General features: G+C 44.7%; 1 protein-coding gene across 36 annotated transcripts in view; it reads right to left on the bottom strand.

Moving 5' to 3' along the window:
• Nucleotides 1-23,254, bottom strand: part of CACNA1C (calcium voltage-gated channel subunit alpha1 C) — a 492,189-nt gene that overhangs the window by 25,377 nt on the left and 443,558 nt on the right. For 26 of the 36 annotated variants that reach the window (XM_065036455.1, XM_065036462.1, XM_065036245.1 and 23 more), the window contains 6 exons: nucleotides 13,348-13,380; nucleotides 10,210-10,338; nucleotides 6,564-6,629; nucleotides 3,313-3,404; nucleotides 2,336-2,501; nucleotides 1,310-1,437 (listed from right to left, as the gene is read on the bottom strand). In XM_065036455.1, the coding sequence (XP_064892527.1) occupies nucleotides 1,310-1,437; nucleotides 2,336-2,501; nucleotides 3,313-3,404; nucleotides 6,564-6,629; nucleotides 10,210-10,338; nucleotides 13,348-13,380 (614 nt within the window). The remainder of the gene's footprint in view (nucleotides 1-1,309; nucleotides 1,438-2,335; nucleotides 2,502-3,312; nucleotides 3,405-6,563; nucleotides 6,630-10,209; nucleotides 10,339-13,347; nucleotides 13,381-23,254) is intronic. The other 10 variants (XM_065036273.1, XM_065036425.1, XM_065036486.1 and 7 more) reach the window with 1 other exon arrangement.

Here is a 23,254-nt window from a genome sequence, read left to right as displayed (position 1 = left end):
GTTTACCTGTCAGTCTCAGGGCTATAGCGGGCATAGAAGTGCAAAAGGTCTATTTTCCTGACACTTTACCTCCCATATAAATAGCCCCAAGCCACTGTCTTTTGATACCTAGTTATGCTTTGGGGTGTTACCGGAGCCTGTGCAAAACAAAGTGCTGAACTTCCTCCACAGCAGCACTTGGGTTTATTTTAGGTTTTGTAAGTGGGCATCTCAAAAGAAGAATTCTCTCATGGAGGCAGAAGAGCTACCAGAGCCAGAGGTGGGGCTTCAAGCATGGGACAGGAATGGGGAAGAGGAAAAAACAACTTCCCATTTCTAGGTGGGAAGGACCAGGATGTCATCTGGATTGAGCGGCTATCTGCGATACGGCTTCAGCCTCTGTAGTCTTGCCTTTAAACAAGCACGAATTGTATCATAACATCTGTTCTGTTAACAAACAGTATATTTATTAGAATTCTGTGCTTATCCCCTATCCATTATGAAAGTCTCTCTGGGCAGCCACCATGGAAGAGTTTCAATTTATGTGTCACTCTGATAATGTGACATGGCCTCACATATTGCAGAAATTGAGCCCAAATTAATCTTGACACTGTGTCTCCTAAAGAGGTCTGCTTTTAGTTTACGCCAAGATCTCTTTCCACACTCTTTGCATTATGAAGGGGGCTTTGCAATTACAATTGTCAGCTGTGCTGTAATGTAATGTCACAGGGATCTAAATGCACTTTAAGCCTAAGCATGTGTCAAACAGAGCATATAATACTGAATGTCAGCTAAGCCCTTGTGTGAGTTGTTCTTGTGTAACTTTAAATCCCTGCAAGTCTGCTGATGTGAATAACCCTGTAGACAATGTAACACAGCCAGGTGAAGGTACAGGTTGTGATGGGCCTATATGACACATGACAAAACGGAGACTTGAGCACAGCAGCTCTCCTCTGAGTAGGAAGTCAAACAGAAGAGTGACCGCTTAATGTCACAAACACATGCAACAATAAACCAACCCTCTAACCTCCTTTCCTCAATCTCCTGCTGCCCCTCTCTGAAGTCTCTATCTCCCCTCAACTGAAAGTGAAGCAATGTCCTGCCAGATAACAGTGCAGACTAAATGCTGAGATTTTTGTATGTATCCTTGCACTGATGGCTTATAGATTCACCAGCAATACCTTGTGGATGCATCTATTTCAGGATTTTTGCAGAAAAAAAAAAATGCTCCTGCAAGAGGAACATGACACTTACTGCACTGGGTTTAGAGAACAGAAAATAATGATCCTGTTCTCCCAAGGAGCTCTGATATCTAGGCAGGTTTACTTACTTGGCTTCAGGGTCATACTCTGCCCAGATCCTTTTAAACTCATCCAGGTGGTGTGGTCCTAAAATGGACCAGTCCCGTGTCAGGTAATCAAAGTTATCCATTATAACAGCTACAAAAAGATTGATGATCTGCAAACAAGGACAGAGATGACTTGATGGATGAAGCAAGTAACAGTAGACTTTACTGTGTTGTCCTTTAGGGTCTGGATTTGGACTCATAAAACTAGAAAGCCATTGGTGGTGGGTTTTCTGTTCCCCCATGCTAGCCCCCAGTTTAAATGGGAAGATCCTAGAGACATGATACTGTTAGCTAGTCACGCTTTTCCCTTCCCTACTGAATAGATGAAGCCCAAGTTTGATGAACGTTTAGGCATGCTGTGATGGCATTTTATTTACCTGTGCTTTTGCCCAGCAGAGTAGGTTAGTGGAGGAAGAACCTGAGATTTATCCTCTATAAGCAGTGGGGCTGAGATAAAAGTCCATCCTTCTGACCAAAGACCAAAACTTTTTAATTGTTGCTGCTGTTCACTGGGAGAGTTTTGCACACTGATGCCAGCTGCAGAGCATGTGCTATTGCTCTGAGCAATGCCGCATTGCCAACATGGAGCAGATGCAAGTGGGATATGTGTATTCTCACAGTCATCGCTGCTGGCAGCGGAGTAAAAACCTGCTCAGCAGCCAGAAGGAAGGTAGGAGGGAAGGTGGGATGTGTGGCTGAGGCGTTGCTAGCCTCAGCACAGCCCACAACATGCTAATTTGGTTTTCTCATTGAGGAGGAGGGGGGAAGAGTGCTCCTTTGCTACGCACAAAGGATTGGGATTGGAAGCAGAACATCCCCCACAGCTGGAGGGAGGCAGGAGTGACAGTGACCAAGAGGGTGTTGTCACTGAAAGGGTGCTGTTGGAAAACACCGCATGAGGACATTTTCCCTCTTTCAGATCATTCTTCTGCTGTGCAGTGCTGATGTCTGGGGAAGCAGGGGCTCAGTCTGACAGAGGGCAGGTTTTGGTTGCTGGGGTGGACTCACCAGGAAGGCACAGAGCATGTAGAAGCTGATGAAATAGAAGACAGCGAAGCTGCTGCCACAGGAGTTATCGGCTTCGGTGGAGTTGGCCGGCTCCGACTCTGGGTCACACTTCTTGTCTGGGAGACACGCCAGCATGATTTCTTGCCAGGCCTCACCGGTGGCACACCTGAGCACGGCAAAGGACAAGGGAAGACAGCAGTGACCTTCGATGTGAGAGGGACTGGCACATTAGCAACCTGTTCCTGCTCTTGTTAACGCTAATGGGAATTTTGCCACTGAGGTCAATTAAAAGCAAGTTAGGCTGTTGACTGTTCTTTGACATACACTGGCATACTGTGCTCCTCTTTTTGGCTTGGTCACTGTCATCAGCATGTTGTTCCTGACTGGCTTTGCCTAGTCTGGATATGGGGCTGTCATGCTCCAAGCAGCGGGAGTCAAGATGTGTGTGACATGGCTGTGGATTGCAAGAAAAAACTCCTTGAAAAATAGGAGAAAGTGTGGAATTTGTGCCAACTCCCCACACCTTCAGCACCCCTCCCTGGCCCTGGCACACCTGGCCACAGCTGGAGCAGTATGATGTGCTAAGCTGAGCTGGGCATGGCCATACCAAAACATGAGTGGGAGTTCATGTCCCTTTCCCTGCTAAAATAAGCTGGAAGTCACACTGGCTCAATTTGAAAGAAAGGAGGAGTTTGTGATGCATATCAGTGTTGGAGAGCACTGAAAACTGGCTACCTTCCTTCTGAGTAGGAGGACTTGCCACCCTCCCCAGCACTGAGTGTTGGCCAGTGGTGGCAGGGTGCAAGGCTCCAGGAACTGGGTGTTTCATCTGATACAGCTCCCAGGCTCACTCACTAAAGGTCAACATGTTTCTACTCACCTCACGAGCATGTCACGGTAGAAGGAGATAAGCTGTGCCCAAGAGCAGAGGAATTGTGCTCCCAGACTGACACAATCCAGAGCTGTCAGACACCCACCTGAAAAGCAGCAGCACTGCCTGGGGGAAGGTCTGGAAGTTGTTGTTGCGGTTGATTTCTGTGGTATCATTCAGCGCAATTTTACCAAACACCTGGCAGAAAGCAGAGGTCTTTTCAGGTTAGCCCTGCAAAATCCCCAAACCTCATGTCACCTGTAGCTCTTGGCCTCACCCTGACTCTGATTTTAATAGAATCTGCTCTTCTTTTAAAAAAATAATTTCCACAGGTCTTTCATATTTGCTGTTCCTTCCCTTGCTTGTGCTTTATCACTGGAAAAGCACTCATTTTGTTACAAGAGACATCTTTTTTTAAAACACGACATTCTATTTCATACACTGAATATGTGATATGGGGCCTTATTTTTACAGGTAGTCATATGGGGAGGGGGTCCAGCTGAAAGAAATCAACAACACGGCAGAAAAGGCTCCTTCCTTGCTTATCTGTCTTCACCAGGAGGAAATGATAGCTGCAAAGCCTTGAGCTTCCAGTTCTGTGGGGAGCCTTGGATCTTCCCAAAACAATGTAAAGTATGTTGCCTTGGATCTGGAGATTGTCCAAATGCTTGCTCTTCTAGTGGCCATGCTTGCCACCCAGAGGTGTTTTAGGCCCCACCGCCCTCAAAAGGAAGCAGTGTGAAGATGATGACTAGATTTGCCCAGACAAGGATGGCTTCCTTCCATGTTCAATCACCGTCGCTGCACCAACTAGTTAATCCAGCCACCAGATGAAGCCATCAAACATCAGCAAACCTTTTTAGAGGCTGTCCTTGGATGTAAAGTCCGCAGTGCAGGAGAGTTTCAGGCTTCTTTGAAAAAGTGTTATATATTTTTGGTACTTTCAGGCACCAGGACTGAGAGCTTAACAAACCTCACCTGTCAGAAAGGTCTCTGCACAGCATAGTCAGTCAGGACTATTTATTCCCCATCGATAGCAATGTGACAGAGATCTCAAGGACTGAGAGCTGTAATCTTGTAGCCAAAATGAGCAGCAGGAACAGAGCTGCTCCCAGAGAACATGGAGCTTCTTTTCAAGCAAATGTCACTGATAATTAACACCCCAAGAGAAATGATGACGTGGAGAGAAGTGCGGGGACAATGGTGGGGACACCGTGCCAGATGGGAGGGAAGGTCTGTATATGGCAGGCTTTCCGCAGGGGTTCCTCATGGGTGTGTGGGCCTTCCCCAGCCCTGACTGCCCCCACGCCGTGGGCAGCAGTGACAGCCCAGCTGCACTGAGGAGGAGCAGGAGGACAGTTTAAATGTTCAGAGGCAGGGTGAACTGAGACAGCCCATATTTTTCACTTCAGGCAAGTGTAGGCAAGGGAACTTCCCATGCTTGAAGTCTGAGTTGCCTTATGACCCTGCAGGTTCCCTCACACTCAAGGCACCGGCAGCAGCTGCTATGGGTGCTTTGCATTAGGCACCTACTGGAGGTTCCTGTCTCCAGTCTGTGCCTCCTGGGTCATGATATGAGTGGCTTCATCCATCAGCATCAATTTGGATTTTTCCACTTGGGCACATGAGGCAGTGAGGCTTGAATGTTGTTACGCTCCAAGTCAGGGCAGTAGCTGAGATAAAGTGGTAGGTCTCCTTTCTGTGGGAAATACTTCCATTTTCATCAGATCTGGTACATCTAGTCTTTCAAGGTAGCTGCTTAATGGAGCGAGGGAGGATTTTCCTTCCTATGTGTCCCTGTGTGTGAGGGAACTCTATGTGTCAGCAGGTTCAAGACAGGAGCACACAAAATGTCTGAGATGCCATTTGGGCAAAGAGTGATGATAACAGGTTTGTTGGCTCTAAGCAAAGAGGGAAGATGAGAAAAGTTGGTTTTCTCACTGGAAGACAGGAGAGCAGGAAGAGATCTAGTAATCTAGATCAATGTGAAAGACAGATATATGATCTTCAGGCTGCTGAGATGATTAAAACAGAGGCTTGAATGTAAGCCAAGGATTAAATAGCCAACTTAGAACTAGCTGACAGAAAAGGGAATAAAATATCTAGTCCTGCCAGTTCCCCGATCATTGTAGACTCGATCTGTGTAGGTGCTTGGAAACCATTTTTAATGCTTTACGTAGCTACAGAATACTAGTAATACTCTCAAGTGATTTTCTGTATAGCACAGGTAATCCTCTAAGCTCTTGGCCATTTGAGCTAGTTAGGTATTAAAGGCAAAACTGGCAAGCGTACAGTATGAGCCTAGTAGACTAAATGACGGCTGTAATTACTGGAGGCAATTGAGATAACCTATGATAATTCAAGAAAAGATTAGTTTTATATTTCAAACTGGGGGAGGGTAGATGAGTTTGTGAAAAGATGTCATTATAATAACAGGAAACAAATTAAAATAAGGTCACAGAGGTCAGATGAATTTCATTACATATTCTGCCAGCATTGTGAAACCAAGAAGCCTGTCATGTTTGAAGACCTCTGGAAGCAATTATGCCATGCCTTTCTATACTTTGGTCTCTGGTCCCAGATGGCTGACTTGTCTGAGATCTTTGATTAACACCGAAGTGGAAAGAGAAGCTTGGTTTGAAAAGCAGCATCGCAAATGAGGCTGGGACTGCCACAGACTGTGCCTATATCACATGCTTTCTTCAATGGTCTGTATGCAAAATCAGTTCCTTGCACAGATGAATGCTCAGGCGGGTTCCAAGTTCATTTTGCAAACTGAATAGGATATTGTATTGATGCAGCTTCCTGAAGAGCTGGCACAAACACAGAGAGTCGGTACGTTGGGTCTGATCCCATATTTACCTTCATGGGTGTGAATCAAAAGCTGTTTTTTACAATTCAGTAGAAGTTACACCAGTGTGAAAGTGATGCAAGAGAAAAATTTTATTTGTTCAGTGCAGCACAGCCACAAGCCCACAGAAGCAACTGTTTTGAACCAAAGAGTGAGGCAGTAAATCTGCTCTGCCACTGCTGCTGGGTATTTCTTTGAGAATGTGGAGGGCAGCCGTGATGCTGTATTGTTTGCATATTGCATTCTGCCATTAAATAGGTCAGTTAATGGGTCAATTTTGTGGTGGGTTTTTTTGTTTTGTCTTTCCTGGAGTGTGTTGTGCTTCTGTTGGAAGTGCGTAGGTAAACAATGTTTTCTAATCAAGGTTAGTTGCCATCTTAACTTACTGGGTGAAAACCTTCTTGTAAGCCCTTACAACCACATATTGATCTAGTTACTTTATAAGTCAGATCCCAAAACTCTAACAGGAGAAGAAATAAACAGCTGAGCTCTTTAGCATCACTTACCTGCATTCCGATCACGGCGTAGATGAAGAACAACATCACTATTAAGAGAGCCACATAGGGGAGAGCCTAGAAATGAAAAAAGAAAATCACCGTGTCTCTAGAGAGCCGGGCACACTGGAGCCTGGGTCTTGCTCCTGGCTTTGGGAAACTAGCCCCAAACGCGGACTCTGTAATTTGGACAAGTGGCCACTAGATGCCTCTACAGGCCCATATTTCCTTGTCCTCCCCGCCACCAGTCCTGCTGCCACCTAGTTCAGGCCGGCTCTGACTCTGCTCCCACTCGTGATGGTGTCGCTCTGCTGCCTCCACAGTGTCTACAGCCGCTTACCAAGAGGAGAAAACCCTCACAACCAGTATTATTCTGGCACTGACTACAATGTGATTTTTTTTCTGGACCCAGTCTGGTGAAATAAAAAAAGCAACAGCTGCTGAGATCCAAATTCAAGGTTCCTGCTACAATGGCTGGTACCATCCTAAGTACCTAAAGCAGCATTGGCTTTGTTCCCTGTTCAGTGTTAGGTGTTTGTGACGGTGTCCACAATGAACCGGGTGTCCATGATCAGCTGCTGAAGAGCCCTGATACGCACAGCTGCCTGGTAAGGAAAAGGTCTGTGTAATCAGCAAAGTGTTGAGTTGCTATCGGGTTTCCTCCGTCGCTAGCAGAAATCAAGGGCACAGCTCGGGTTCTCACAGACTCAGGCTTTTGAGGAGGAATTTTCTACTCTGTTGCTTTTGAAACATATATTGCTTAGACCAGACATTTCCAGGCCTTTCTTCAGAGGCAATGGGTGGACACATTCATCCCGAAAATGTGAGTACGGTCCCTGATCTGGATTTTGAACACCCCATTTCACAGAGCATAAAAAGCCTACAACATTATTATTTTTAAATATAAGATTTGTGCATTCTAAATCTATACCTAAATTCAACAGGTCTAAATCCTGAAGGATAAATTGCGGAAAAATTTTCACTGACCACTATGGAGATTTCACTAAGATCTGCACAAGTCGTCTCAAAGAGATCTGAATATTAAAATGGCAAAAATTCAAACCTTTAAACAATGTCTGTAATCATCATCTTGAGGCTCAGGGGCTGATACCTCTGTGTTTTTTTGAGTCAGACAAATCTGTGTGGTTACCCCACAATGTCAGTGGAGACACACCAGCCCAGAACTGGGCTCCAAACATGTTGTGAGGATCTAGTTAGGACTTCATAAACACACTAAGAAGAGTCCCTGGAATATTGTCCAGGCAGGATGTGAGGTGCATAACCTTACTGGTTCTGCTGTCTTTCAAATGGAGATGGGAAAAGTGTTTTCCCTCCTGGTTGTCTGGCCCTCCACTGTCTTTCCATATTCTTCTGCTCAGCCCACTCCTCTCCACTGATGCACCTTCTTACTTACCTCTTATTCCCCACAGCTCCTTCAGCTCCCTGCCTCCCATACTCCACTCTTCTGGCTCTGTCCTCCTCCAGCTCCATCCTTCCCTGGCTTTATCACTTTGTCCTTGTGATTCCCACGGCCTTGCCTTGCCCTCAGCACCCCTCTCACTTCCTACTCCTCCCCCTCGCCAGCCTGGGCTCTGGTGCTATCTCTGCAGGCGGAAATCCCACTGAGCATTTTCCCACCACATGCTCCCCTGACCAGTGCCCCAACTCTGATGGAAGGACCATGAGCCATGTGCAGGGCACATGGTAGTTATGATGGCAGCTGAACACCAGTGCAAGTTCACCGCTTATTAGGCTGCCCTGTGTGAGCAAAGATGTTTCCTAGAAGCATGTGGGGACACAGAGGGGAGCCTGTGCCAGACAAAGTCTGCAGGGATCCCAGTTTTTGACAGTGGGAGTGGCTGAGTTAAGAGCGCTGCACAGTGGCTATTCTTAGCTACTAAAGAAGCCTCCCAGTAGCAGCAAGAGGAGGAGCTCGGAGCAGAGAATACTGTGTTACAAATGGCTAAAGGCTTTCAAGGGAAAAGGCACTCGCTTGCAGTGCTTTTTTTATTTATTTTTTCCCTGCTGTGGGAGATACCTCCCTTGATACTTTCTCCCATCACCCTACAGCCCTGCCTAAAAGTGACTCTCCAGTCAAAGAGGTCTGAAGGTCACTGAACGGAAGTACCAGGCACTCCTTTTCCCATCCATCTCATCCCATCCAGCTAAGAGCCGTGGCAAGCTAAGCTCAGGATAAGAGAAAGCTATTGCTAAAGAGGCCGGAGGGGCACAGGGACGAGGGGAGGAGAGGCAGGCACTGGAAAGTGTGACTCTGTCCCCTGCATTGGGGGTGGCTGAGCTGTGCCAAGGGAGTCTCATTCCTATGCCTGCAGACAAAATGGTTCCCACTGGAGCTGCTCAAATAACAACCTGGAAGTTAGCAACCGCGTAAGCAATGGAAAAAGTCACATGTGGTACAGATGTGTCAGAAAACTGCTGTGCAATATTAGGTTCTCTAGCCGTCAAAGGAGTGTGCAAAGTGAGAGTCCTTTGCATGAGCCGGGGGGTCTGGCTACTTAGACCACCTGATAGTTGCACTGGAAAAGGTCCAGATTGATCCCTGGTGTACACAAATGCTATTCCTGCTGATGCAGACAGAACAGCACTGCAGGCTTTGGTTGCAGTTTGTGTTGTAGCTGATGAGGTTTAAGTTTTAAAGTGTGGATCAGCTCCTTTCCCATTTGATTTAATACAAATGCTTTTGACCATTTAAAGCCTCAGTCTGAGGGATACGCGGTTGCTGTTTCAAGACTTCTGGGTTGTGCAAGTTGCTCTTTCATGCTTTTGTCCAGTGATGCATCCTGTATCTTTTCTCATGTTTAGACAACTGTTTGTAGTCCTGTGCTGTCTTTCCCTCACGCTTCCTCTGGACCTGCCCCAGCTAACATCCATGTTGTGCTGGCCCAGTAAGTCTAGGTCAAATACTTGTAAAATGCAGGAACATGCCATGCTTCATCTCTAACTACCATTCTTCTATACATGGCTTGGTTAGGGAGTGATTCGAAGGAGGTTTTTCTAGTGAGTAGCTATCTCTTGGTGTTTATTTCCCCCAGAGGTAATGATTCTTATTCAGTCTGGTCTCCTTCACCTTCCCCTCTCTGCTCTGGCACTTTACCTACCACTGAAATGCACCTTCCTCCAGGGCAAAAGCAGCAGCAATTTAATCACTTGGCATCATTACCAGGGCCAAAGGTGTGGGCCTGAAAATGTGAAACAGTTCCTGGATGAAAGCATGGGGGCCACACAGCTCTACTACTCACTGGAAATCCTCAAAACAAGGCTTAAGGGAAACTTAATTGGGACCTGGGCCTTCCTCATAGTTGTGTATTTTGCTTAAAGCAACAGATATAAAGTACAGCTAAAACAGAAAAAAAAAAGGAGGTTTGATGGTTACAGACAGACAGTAATTGAGTTGAACTGAGCTATCAAGGCTGTTCAGGAAGGTCTCAAGCAATTACTCATGCTTTAAAGATGAAACTCGTACCCAGACAGTCATTCTCTGCAAGCCCCATTTACTCTCATTTGTGCCACGTGTCATGGCTGCGCACAGCTCTGACCAGCAGCCTTTCAGCTCAGACACTTGGGTGAAACCCCTCCCTGAGGGGCCACCAAGGGGAAACAGAAAAGAGTTAGGTCTTAGATATAAATGGAGGAATACCTGGAAGGACTTGATGAAGGTCCAAAGCAGCGTCCGGATGCCCTCCCCTCGGCTCAGGAGCTTCACAAGACGCATCACGCGGAAGAGTCGGAAGAAGGTGATTGAGATGCGAGAGTTTTCCTCTGCGTTCTGGAAGCCATTGGCACAGAGGCAGGAGTTACAACAGCACGGGAGGAACAGGGGCCCTGGGCCACAGAGGATGCTACGCCGAGAGCTCACTGCACTGTTCCTTGTCCTGGTACCACTCCCTGGGCCTGCACTGCTCCAGCAGCCCAGGGAGGGGCCGACACTGGCCAAGCCTGTGCTCTCTCCCATGGTGGTGTGGCTACTTTATGGGGGGCTCTTGTGGCCATAAGCCTCTCCCTTCAGGTTGCCTGGACTTTTGGGGATTAGGAATGTGTTATGCTATAAACCCCTCCATTGCATCTCCTCCTTACACTGGAAAGATGCAATTCTCCTTTGACATGGTACTTTGGGATGGGGGAGGGAAAGATACTTTCTCTTCTGACCTGACTGGGATGTTTTACCCCAGCAAGTGCCTCAGCCAGAAGTTCTGGTTAATCTGGCACTGGGCATCAGCCATGTGCTTCTTGCTCTGCTGAGAAACAGTAGCAGGTCCCAGCTCTGCCCTGGGGTGCGAAACCCTGCGGGGGCATGGTGTGTGCTGCCCCTGCCCCGCTGCTGGCGTCACCGGCACTGCTGGCAGCCCCGCTGTCCCTGCGCCGCTGTGGCCAGGCTTCTGGGGATGGGGCCACGGTCCCTCGCTCCTGCTGCTCTCTGTTCAGGCCTTTTGCATTTCTCATGACCCCGTTGTATTTCCCACAGCCTGTGCACTGACTTTTGTTTTTTTAAAAACATTTTATTTTGGCTTCACTGCTACTGTTCAAGCGTGCAGTATTTTAAAATAGTCTTTTCTGGCTCTTTTTTTTTTTTTTCCCTCACAGCATCTGCTTTGTCCCTAAGCATTTTCCCCTGGGCCTCCAACCAGCTCTGATGTTCACACGTGTGAAGGCCATGTCTGTCTGAGGGCTGCCACAGCAGCAGGCTCACCTCAGTGGAGGACCCGCTACCTAGCTTGAGGGGAGATGAGGCACAGAAAATGCCATGTTTCCCAGTTCATTACCCCCCTAAAATGTTGTGCGGTGCTGCTGGCTTCTGCTAGCAGCACTGTGGGAATGTGACCTCCTGTCGCAGGGGGAGATAACACTGTCACCCTGCCACTTGACCTATCGTGGAGCAAAGAAGTGCACAGAAACCCCCCCTCTCTGTCCCCACCCAGGCTGCAAAGACCACAGTTTCAGTCTAAACACCACCAAAAGAGCAACATTTAGGAGGAAGAAACAGTGCAGATCACCCCTGCTGTTAACTACTCACCACTGTGTAAACCAAGAGAGAACAGACCCTTTGGATTTCCTGTCACGGGGCAGTGAAAACAGCAGCTGCTAGTCTGTCTGCTCCTGATAAAACCCGAGGCCTGCGTATACGTTTCTGGGATTAAATGTCCAGATGGGGACATGTACCTGTGCGCTGGGCGTGCTCCTGTTTCCAACTCGGGATGAGCAGGTTGGGGCTCAGCTCTGTTTGCCCCCGGCTGGGTCCGTGCCTCAGCTCCGGCTGTGCAGCCGTAGGGACACAAAGGGGCCAAGGCTGCTTGTTACTGCGTGTGGACCCCACTCGTGCAGAAAGCTCAGCGCTATGTGCAACAGTTCATGATGGCACCCCAGCTGCAGTGTGTCTGTCCACCTGTGATGAATCACCTGTGGATATTTTGGGTAGCTTCCTCCAGCCTGCAGCAAAGGCTGACGCTTGCTGCCGGTGCAGTAACTGGGTGAAAAAAATTAGGGGAACAGCCTGTGTCAAGGAAAAGCCAGGGTGCTCCTTACATCTCACATCGCTCTAGTTTTCTGACTTGGACAGCAAACTGGGGGCTTCAGTGAATCAAAGGGAATTGCTCTGAGGTGAAAGAGGGAACATGGCCTCCAAGAAATCAAAAATCATGGCATTCAATACTGACCACCACAGTCCTAGAGGCCTAGCTATAAGGTTACACACCTCTCCCAGTTCTACAGAACTCCTATGGCCTGCCTCTATTACACTTTCTGTAAGAAGCTAAACTCCAACAGCACCTAAAAGAGAGATGAGGTCCAAATGTAAAAGATATTTGGACAGCAGTATTGCTGTAGTTGTGACCAAAAAAAAAGTGTTTTATTATTCTACCTGCTGCTGCTCTTGTTGACTTGGCCCTTTGAATGGCAACAAGCTGAGACATGGGTCTGAACAAAGGTTTTAGCATTTCTTTGTCTTTCCTTGCTACAAGGAGGCAGCTGCTCTAGGCAGAAAATTATCCCTGCGCTCCTAGGGTCCTGGAGCAGGCAAAATCTAAGCAGCGGATAAAATAGAACAGACTCCTCTCTGACGCAAATCTACAATTTACTGGCATCAAACCACTTAGCCAAGAACACTCAGCAATGCCTTGGGAGATTATGATCATTTTACAACGAGGTGGCTACAGATTAGCCGGTGCTTGAGTAGCTTTGCTTGCTTTCCCCTGGCTTTCATCCAGCTTTTTGAAGGCATCTCCTTGCCTGAGGAAGGAGGTTCTGCAAAGTGGCAATCAAGAGACTGGAAGTTACTGCAACTCTGTTGGGGTAGCATGGGAACTGCCTTTGAACACTGTGCACCATGGCACAACTTTTTCTGTGTGCAAGGTAAGAACTGTAATGTTACAGAGCTTCACCTCACTGAAGAGGAAAGTCAGAGTCCCCATCCCTTCCATTGTGGAGGCTTGGACATGAAGTCACATTGCAAACTCATTCAGTGTCATCCTGATAGTGACATAGTTTGTTGCTAACAAGAAATCTTACCAGGTCTAGTTCTCTCTTGGTGATTCATTAGAAGGCAGAACGACAGTTAACTTGACCAAGGAAAGCTCAGGATGCACAAGAAATACATATGTGCAGCATATTCACAGCTCATGTGAACACCAGACTCACACCAATACACGACATGGCAGCTTCATGCACAAATAACTAGGCTGGACTTGGAGAGAGAACTTGTGATCACGGGGGAGAGAATAAAGGAGTGTGTTAGAAAGAGTGTCACAGAAGCTGGGAGGGTGGTCTGTATTTTTTGTCTTACCATAGAGGAAGAACATTGGGTATGTTCAGCTGGCTTTAAAGAAAGGCAGACAGAAATAAGCTGTAATAAGTCTCCAATCAAGAGCCCTAGTAAACTAGGTCTTGGCTAACACAGGAGCAACAAAACGGCAGAAGAGGGCAAAAGGGAGTTTGAAAGAAATGCACAAGAGGCTGGGCTTATTCCCTAGGATGCCCAGGATCAAAGCTGGCCATGGCAGAGGTAGGTACAACTCCTAGTGAATTTCATGTAAGCTGTATCCACTACCACCACACGTGAATTGCACTCAGTATCTCCTGAGTGCTAGACATCCTGGCATCCAGGCAGTGCAGGTACTCATATTGTTAAAAGATTTCTTGTATGATTACTGTCAAGTTCCATACAGGGGCTGATTTAGCTTGTCAGTTCAGATCCAGGCCATGTCTGCACAGGGACCAGCCAGCTTCTAGTGCATCAGTCTGATTTGTAAACCCATAACATCCCAGTGTTAAAGCAACACTTCCTATTTTTATATCCCCATTCCCTTACACATAGTTCTGGGCAATATCCTTGTTGTTGCTAAGACAATGCATTGGGACAGTCTAATCAGCTCTTGGCAACCCTATAACACCCACCACGAGCTGTGGGAAATGGGTTGGTAAAACTGGTTAGCTTGCTGTACCTTTACCCACCTCTCAGCAAAGCTCCAGGGACACAATGGATGTGCCCTTGGAGGCCGAGCTGAGCTGAGCCCTTATCGTGCCTGGAAAAGCCTAGCTGCTGCAAACACTCTGCCTGACATTCCTTGATCAACTTCTGGGGCCATTTCCAATACTGAGAACAATTCTGAAAAACAGCCAAGGCTGCAAATACCCTTAGGTGTAAGAAGCAGAATTGAAAATCAAATAAAACCAGCTTTATTTGGAGTCCTTCAGTTCAACAGTAACATAATCCTTAAGGCCTAACTTGTCCCTTATGTCCCATATGCCAAACCTGTCTGTCATTACTTCCTGTGCCTACATTAGCAAAGCTTACACTGATGAATTTCTTCTTCTGCCAATGGCAGGATTCACCTCTAGTGCCACAGAGGACTCCTGAAGTGTGCTCCTTTTCTCCAAGGACACTGCAGTAACCAATCTGGCATTGTATTATCTAAATCAAAAATGTAGTTTGGATGTACAGCCTATTTGTTGATGCAGGCAAATGAGAACAATTAAAAACCCTAGGTACACCTAAGCATACAATAGTCTTTTGGGTTAACTCTTTGTTTTGGCAGTGTCAGATTTCATTGCTTTTATCCTCCTCTTTGACATGTTTGCTCTTGTGTTTTCTTTTCAGATCACATTCAGGCAAAAATTGGCTTGAATACCAAATAAAGGAGTGGTGCCCGTAGAGACATTTCATACAGACCAGGCATAGAATTTGATTTTGTGTTGCTGGGCAAACATCTTTCCAGCAAAGAGTTTCTCTGTCCCATCTCCCTTTCTAGGTTTACAAATCATCTTTTATAACAATAGAAACACCCTTATTCTGTTAGTTGCTGCATTCCTGGTAGAAGGTACAAAGCTCCTTCAAACTAACTGAAGTAAGCCCCAGAATTTTCAGCGTCTTTCAGGATTTGCCGTTCTCCCTGGCTGACAGTTTTTGTTCATCTGTGACTGACTGGCTGAAGAAGGCTTGTAAATTACTGTGGAATATTATACCTTAACTTGATATTGTTAGTATTTCATCAGAAAGTGCAGATAGTAGTAATGTAATAGAGTCAAAAGAGCTGTATAAAAGGATATCGTGATACAAGAAACTGTTGATGTGGGATGCTCAACTCGGAGGAGTTGGCAACACATGGAAACACTAGAAACCAAAGGTTCTGGCTCTTCGGCACTTCTAAGAAAGTGAAGTAGAGGGTGACTTACTCCTCTTTTATTCCCAGAGCTAACTGGCCTGTGTTTTAAGTTGGGGTCAAATATGTGGCAAATTATATTACTACCTACAGTAAAGGCTCAAAAGCAGCATGGGAAGGTTTCTGTTAATGTTGGCAGGTTGTATTGGTACAAACTGTAGCACTGCCAGCTGAGGTTCCTGATACATTTGTGCATATGATATGAGTATGAGTATATGAAGGGAAATCAACCCCCAGCTGCAGGTTCCTGAATACATTTTCTGACATCCACAAAGCTTTCAGCGAGTAGCCAAATCCTACCACTTTTCACCTCTGCCAAAAAGTTGCCGTATGGACCTGAGCACAGGTATTTGAGAACTTGTTACTAGGACTTTCAAGTGTGGCCATTCCTAACTATAAAGCTGAGAGCTATTGCTAGATTTTCTGAGAATCTTCAGCCTTGCAAGTAATGTGGGCATGCTAATTTCAGGAGAAGGACAAGCATTTGGCACCTGAAAATGTAGTAGTCACATCAGCTCACAGGGATTGAGGCATGGTGATAGGTACTTGGAAATAAATCCAGTGTCTAATTCCCATCTGAAATGGAGAGGATTTTATTTCTAGAAATCTCAGAACAATGCACAAAAGCAAATCCTCATCAGTTTGATGTCTTTGAAGAAGCCTTTGGAGAATCTACAGCACTTAACAGAAGGCAGCTTTGGCTATACTTGTTTTACCTGCATGTGGTCTAGCCTGCAAAGGAACTTCAAGTATTCTACCCAGCTCTTGAAATGTGGGGCACAGCAGTACACATAACTGAATGGGAAAGGGCAACAAGAATAATAGCAAGATCAGTCAAGACATGATGCTCTGCACAATTTCCATCATAGAGAACAGGGACCTGAAGTGTAAACCACAAACAAGTCCAGGGGTGTACTAAGAATGACAGAGAAGGGAACATGCAGGCTAAGAGTGGGAAGAGAAATGTCTGAGGCAGGCTGCATCTATGTAAAGACACTCAGTGGAGATGAGGGCAATGAAACTGCTCGGGCCATTTATTTCTTCTTTTTTTTAATCTTGATGTCACCATATTGAAAAAGGTAATAGAAATGCTAAAGAGCAGAAGAGGTCAAGAACCAGAAAAGCATGTTCTAGAGGCCAAAGTAAAGATTCTGCAGGATAAAGACTGGGGGATCCCTGCAGCACGTCTGAAAAGCTCCTCAGAATATTTTTACCTGTATGTATCTCAGGTTAACTGTTCAATGTGTAGTAGGGCACCAACATTTTAAACAGATGCATTACTCGAGCTGCTGCAAAACTGTGTGCATCCTTAAAGCCTCTACAGCAGGGGTGTCAATCTCATTTTCACTGGGGGGCCACATCAGCCTTGTGGTTGCCTTCAAAGGGACACATGTAATTTTAGGCCTGTATAAATGTAACTGCTCTATGAGTTTGACACCCCTGCTCTAAAGGCACAAAAGTGAAAGGCACAGCTTATGCCTACCATGAATTCAGGATCCCAGGTGAGGAGGTCTCTTGGAAAGAAGACAGGTTTATTCAATGGAGAGATACCTAAAAACTCAGAGACCACAGCACTGAATAATGTAACTGATAGCACTGTGTTCCTGCTAATTGTGCTCCACTTGGGTAGGTGGGAGTGAGGCTTTCTGGTGGCTATTTGCAAAGAACCTCCAGATGGGTACAGGGAGAATCAAAGTCTCCTGAACCTCCATACTGACTCACATATCAAACTTGGTGTCTGATCTTGCCATCAAGTCAAGGAAATAGTTTGCAACAGGTCGTGTTTATGGGTTTCCAAATCCTGGTTACAGCATGAATGCTTTGAAAGCTAGGAGACAATAAAATTTGCACTCCAGGAGAACCAGTTTCTATGTTCCAAGGGCACATGTAACCGTCAATATGATATGATGTTTATAGTATAACATAATCCATTCTGAAATCCTGAGAAGGGATGACTTGGCTTTTCAGAGCTGTAAAGGTGGAAGCAAAAATATGAGCAAAAAGACTAAACACTTTGTACCATCATGGTAGTATCAAAGCTCTTTGAAATATCCATGGCTTAGAATATCTTCTGCATAGATAAAGATTTAGAAGAAAAAAATAAGATGTGTTAATAAATAGATTCAAATGAAAGTTTCAGTAGAAAAATCCTGAGAAGAGATATCAATCCCACCTCATCCCTGTGGAACACTGGAGATGGAGGACCATGTTGAGAGGTTTGAGTTCCCTGGGGTTTTTGGCTAGTCTGCTACAACTACACAGGATCTTTCATAAAATGGACCTGATTTGAAATTCAACCTGATTTAAAATTGGGTCAGTCTTTTTGAAACACCCTGTGTACTGGCTATCCAGAAAAGCAGCACCTAGAAATGCCTGGAGGGGAGCTCCATTAGGTTTGTACAGTACATACTTAATCAATATATCCAAGGAGGCTGCTTGACTGCTGAGTAAGCATGTTCCAGTAGATGTGAAGCCTGACTGCCACTGAGATGGCAGTACAGGCAGGTGGCATTCCCATTACCAGCACTGTTGATTACAGTAATTTTTTTAACGCTACAAGACATACTTAAGATGATGAGTTCAGCTCCTTCAGATGATCCAGTCTTTGCTAGGAAATCCAAACTGAATTCTTCCTGACATTTGACAGGTAAAACTTTCTTGATGATAGTTTTTTTACTTTCTAACAAGACTTCTTCCATTCGTAGGGAGGAAACTCTTTTTGTGAGACAGAATCCCACCTTTATGCTGTGGAGAACTTTGGTCTGGCTTGGTCTGGGGAACATTTAATCAGCTGAATGTACAGTGTTATGGTTGCTTTGTTAGTCAGACCTGTCTCAGTCAATGCAGTGGTACAATGGCAGGCTTCTAATTTTGTCTCGTAGCCCTGGGTTTGAAGAGATGACAGGAAATCTGTGTTCGAGACTTTGGCACCACGATATGACAGAATATTTTCATATTTCTCAAGAAAACAAATGGTCAGATGCTTATTTTGCATCTTGTGACAATCTATAATGGCATTTCTCCACTGAGGAAAATATGGCTTGTGGATGAAGCTCTTAGGAGACCACTTGCAGCAGTTGGCTGTTGATGATGGATGTCTAAGATGTTTCCTTGATTGCTGTTGACACTCGGAGAATTGAAAGTTAACCATAAAGATGCTGTATCTGTTGGAAACTACCCATTGGTCTGTTAGCCTTCTTTCATGAGGAATGCATGATAGATATTAACTTCTTGCTTTTTAATACTCATTGCAGGAAGGATGCCTCTGAGAATCCACACTGTAGAGTTGGCCTGAGCAGGCTGCAGTGCTGTGTAGTTCCTTTGCAGTTCTAGGATATCGGTCTTTTCTAGCTCAAGTTCTTTGTATCTAGAAGTCCTTCAAGAGTCCTGACTACTTTAGCCGTACCGCATCTGTGACCTTCTTGGGCACAAAATAAAGGGCAGAAAGACACATTCTGGGGAAATGAACTTGTCATACATAGATAAGAGTTTGACGGCAGTTAAAGGCATTTTCATTAAGGGATACCTTGCAAGCAACACTGATTTTTTTTGTTGCTACAGGTAGTGAGAAAGAACCGAAGGGCTGTTTAGGCTGCTTGGCCACTTCCATCTTGGTTGGATGTAAGGGACACAAATAGGGCAAGTGCAAGCCAACAGTTCTACTGTTCTGGAGATTTCTTTTTCACACATGTGGGTCACATACAAGCTGAAATGGGATCTGCAAGGACATAACTTCAAGAAGAACAAGAATTTACCCGAGTATAGAAAAAAAAAGAGATTTAGAGGTTGTCAGTGCCATGGAGACATGATAAAAGAAAACCCACTAGACGTTTTCTGGTGTTTGTAGTGTCAAAATTCTGAAGTAACCTCAGGAGGCTGTCTGAGCAACACAAGTCTTTGTGGAGAGCTGAAAAAAGTCAGGGTTTCAAATCAACCTGGCTGCTGGCAGGTAATAGCCTGGGGAGCACTGGGGAGTTACCACAACCTCCTCCACAGTCATCTGTCTGCCACTGCTGTGTGTGGTTTTAATCACAGGAGCTCTAGAGATAATCCACCTGCCACCAAAGTCTGTGAAGTTATTACAAAATCAGGCAGAAATGTATCTGGTATCTCTCTAACAGGGAAGACTGCTGGTTTGCAGAGGGCATAATTCTCAATTCCCACAACCCAATGGTGAAATCAAATTACTAGCAGGAAAAAAATAAAAAATAAACAATTAAGTGTGCCGTTCTTTGAGAATTTCTAGCAATATTTTGAATAAAACTAGTCAGAGATTTTTTTCCTACAAAAATATTTTCCATTAGAAGAATGCTGATGCTGAAAGTGCTATGTTCCATAGAAACATGTCAATTTTGAAAAAAGCTTTTAAGTAATGTAAGATTGAAATCTCACATTTTATTCTCGCACATTTCAATTTAATTTTTCGTTTCAATTAGAAATATTATATAACTATGAAAAAAATCAAGTCTAGACTAATCTGTTTTTACTTAAGCAAATGTTTTGATTTTCCTCAATTCTTTCTGCTGGAGTAATCTTTTACTGAAAATTTTGCAATTTAAAATTTTGATTCCATTTTAAAATGGAAAAAAAGTTACCATTACAGGGAGCTTTTGCCAAACAAAAAGTCAAGCCTTCCTATGACCCTAACTTGGGTAAAGCACCAGAGGTTTTTTTTAGATAATTGAGGTTTGGTTTTAGTGCCTGTTAGAAAAGGGTGCAGTCTTACAGTAAAACAGGGAATCAAGGTGTATGATGCCGCTTTTACTGGGGCAAATGGTGAACACCCTGCTGATTTCCCTGGAAAAAACCTTGAGTTGTTCCAATGCAATGTGACAAGCTAAACCTCAGGTAGCTTTGCAGAAGAGACTGAGATCTCTTGCACTGGGGAATTAAATTCTCATTTGGTGCAATAAGGAGAATTAGGATAAATGTGACACCTGCAATGAAGTTTGCCATTACATTTCTGCCTGCACCGACTCATGCCGGTCAATAGACATAAAGTAACTGCTCATACAAATGCAACAGATATGCATTTATACTTCACATAGATTCCACATGATCTCAGATACTGGGGGACATATTAGCATACCTGTATGCAACAAAAGCTTATTTCGAATACAGTTAATAAGGTCAAGGTAACTTTTAAAGCAAATGAGTCCTGCAGCTATCAATTTTTTTCCTTCATTTCCTATGTATTCTAAGATTTTTAAATTCTAGAACTTGCTTTTCTAATTACCTTCAAATATGCAAATCATACCAATTTGAATAGCTTATTAATTAATTTCATATATATATCCATGAAATTGTCAGACAGTAATCTTATGGTTCCAAGTACTTAAGGTAAATATAAGGAAAGTCAATTGCTTTAATTTGGTTATGCAGATTACTCTAGATTGACAATTACTGGATAGCTAATGAGAGTCACTTTTTACACAGCTGAAAGCTCTATTTTTTCCCATTACTTTCATGAAAGCAGAACAATTGGTAAAGTATATCTATGCAAATTATTCTTAATTTTCAGGATGTTTTAATAATCCTTCTCATTAGCTCTGGGTAAATGATGAGTTCAAGTCTTATGGTAATCAAGCCTGGGTGGCTCCTGAGGAACAAGTAGATATTAAACAGCATCAGAGATTTGTTGCTCATCTTCAGGTACAAGTACTGGTCTGACTCAGAGAGACAGGTGCAGCTTTGTCTGTGTTTTGTTATTTGTGTTTTGTGGGACAAGTAGCCAAAAAAGTGCCCTAGAACATCTGGATAGGAAGGCTCTGGAGATAAACTGAGCCATGCAAATAAACATTGAAAGGCCATTTGTGTGCAGGACCTTTTACTTTTTTTTTACAGGTGGAGTGATTTTAAAGATTTTCCAATTTGAGTATTGGCGGAGGAGAGGTTTTGCTGATTTGGACATCTCTGCCAGAAGCCACGTGTGACAGAGTGGACTTTTTTCATTCAACTTGGCTTTTCACTTGCCCAGTTCTTGATCCACAACAGAGCAAGTGCTACTAAAGGAGGTAATCAGGCTTTTCCAGTGTAGAGCAGGCTGAGGGGGGATGACCCTGGGACCAGACCAGACTCCTGAGCAAGACAGAGTGAGAACAAGTGTGAAAATTTAGAGTTCGCAAGTCTCCATCTTTCCTCAACTCTATCACCAACCATGCCAATGGTTTCCTCAGTGCTGTTCCTAAGTAGTCCAACATGCCTCAGTTTCTTTCCTGTGACAAAGTTAATACGGCTTTTAAACAGCAAACCCAGCAGTGACTTTAGCACTGTGCTGGAACGGGCAGTCTTCTTCTCCTGCACCCCTTTAGGAAGATTCATGTTCTCTCTTACATTGGTCATTCTTCTATTTTTTTTTTTCCCCCATTGTTTGTGAGAGATGGAGGGAGGGAAATCTGTGGGGCTGCTTTTCAAAATTTCCTAATGAAAGTTCTTTTCATATCCACGTTCTCCAATCCCAAACACCCAAAAGATCCATCATTTTGACTTCTTATCTGTAGCAAGGTTGTGAAAGCACAGCTGCTCTGGTGGGCTGCAAGTAGAGAGGTGGTATCTGACATGGCTTGGCCTCCTAAGGTCCTCATAAACTAAGACCATGCCACTGATTTTGATCTTGAAATGAAAAAGAGACTGTTCAGAGCATTCATGCCGGTCTTGGCTACTTTAAGGACATGCTGTTGTGTGCTGTATTAGGGGTAGTTTTATCCATTCCTTGTACCATCCCACAGCCAGTCTTGAAAAGGATAATGGCATCAGAATTCTCTAAGATTAATTTCCTGAGCCATAGGTTGGCAAGAACTTTCCTTGTCTCCAGCGTCTTGCAATGCTCCATTAGTTTTGAGAGGGTGAGTATCATCCACTGGCTTCATCCTCCCTTGGGGCTGATGATTTGAAGAATAAAGCAAGTTCCCAAAAGCACATCTTTCTTCTGTTGTGGCTGTGCTTGTCTTCAGTGCATTGAACATTTGAGCACTTCTACAGCTATTTGTTAATTACTTATTAACTAGCTGATAGGTTTCCGTGATGTTGAAAAAAGGAAAAGCAAGAAGGAAAAATAAAGAACAGATTGAAACTTGGTGCCCTCTGTGTACTGGTGTACCGGGGTTTCTCTGAGCAGCCTCACCTGTCTATGGACAAAAGGAGGCTGGAGACCTTCAGGCTTTGCTGGGCCCCATCTGTGAAGAGGTTTGCTGTGAGCCCATTGTGAAGGGTTTACTGTGATGTGGTTGGCAGGAGCGTGTGAATCCAGAAGGAGGGTTCAGTAGCATCTTTGTGGCTCCTGTATAACTGATGGGGAATTACACCAGTGGTGTCAAGGTCAGAAACAGGCCTGTGGTCTGTAGCAAAATACCCACTCCTCAGTATGATAACTCTTCTGGGCACTGGTGGAGCCAGATGGAGACTAGATCATGAGCAGATTTTTCCAGGGAAGAAGGCAGGCAGGCTGCCAGCTCTAAGACTCTGCATGCAGTGTTGCCAGGACCCTTCCTCTGGTAAATCCAAAGGCTCTGGGAGAGGACGAAGATGAATGAGCCATCTTACGCTTTGATGAAAGTGCTCAAAGAAACCGCACATTGAAAACCCAATCTACCTTTGTTCAAATGCAACAGGAGTGTGGATTGCAAGAGACAGTAGATACAGGTGAACTAGCAGCCCCTGTTACTTTTGGGTAATGAATTTCTGCTCAAGAGAGGATAGCCAGAGATAGCAGCAGCCCAGAGAGAGAGTTTGTGATGGACCATTTTCATCCGAGATTTGTAACAGTTCATATTTAATTCCCAGGCTGTATCTTTTCATTGCCAAGTTACAATGTTATTTAATTTTGATTCAGAATGTTTCCTAGAAGACAACAGCCTACAGAATCATACTGGATTTCTATATGTTAATATGGGATACAATAAAGCCTATGACACATTCTGGGATTGGAAATGCCAAACACAGGCATTATCAGAGCATGCTAGAGGTGGTCGTATGGAGACTGAAGCTAGCTGTTACAAAGCTACCAAGCAACATTTTTTTGTTCTATACCTC

The sequence above is a fragment of the Columba livia genome, chromosome 1 (genome assembly GCF_036013475.1).
Source record: "Columba livia isolate bColLiv1 breed racing homer chromosome 1, bColLiv1.pat.W.v2, whole genome shotgun sequence".
Taxonomy (NCBI): domain Eukaryota; kingdom Metazoa; phylum Chordata; class Aves; order Columbiformes; family Columbidae; genus Columba; species Columba livia.
The sequence above is the reverse complement of the archived record's forward strand: the minus strand, read 5'-3'. Positions and strand labels throughout refer to the sequence as shown.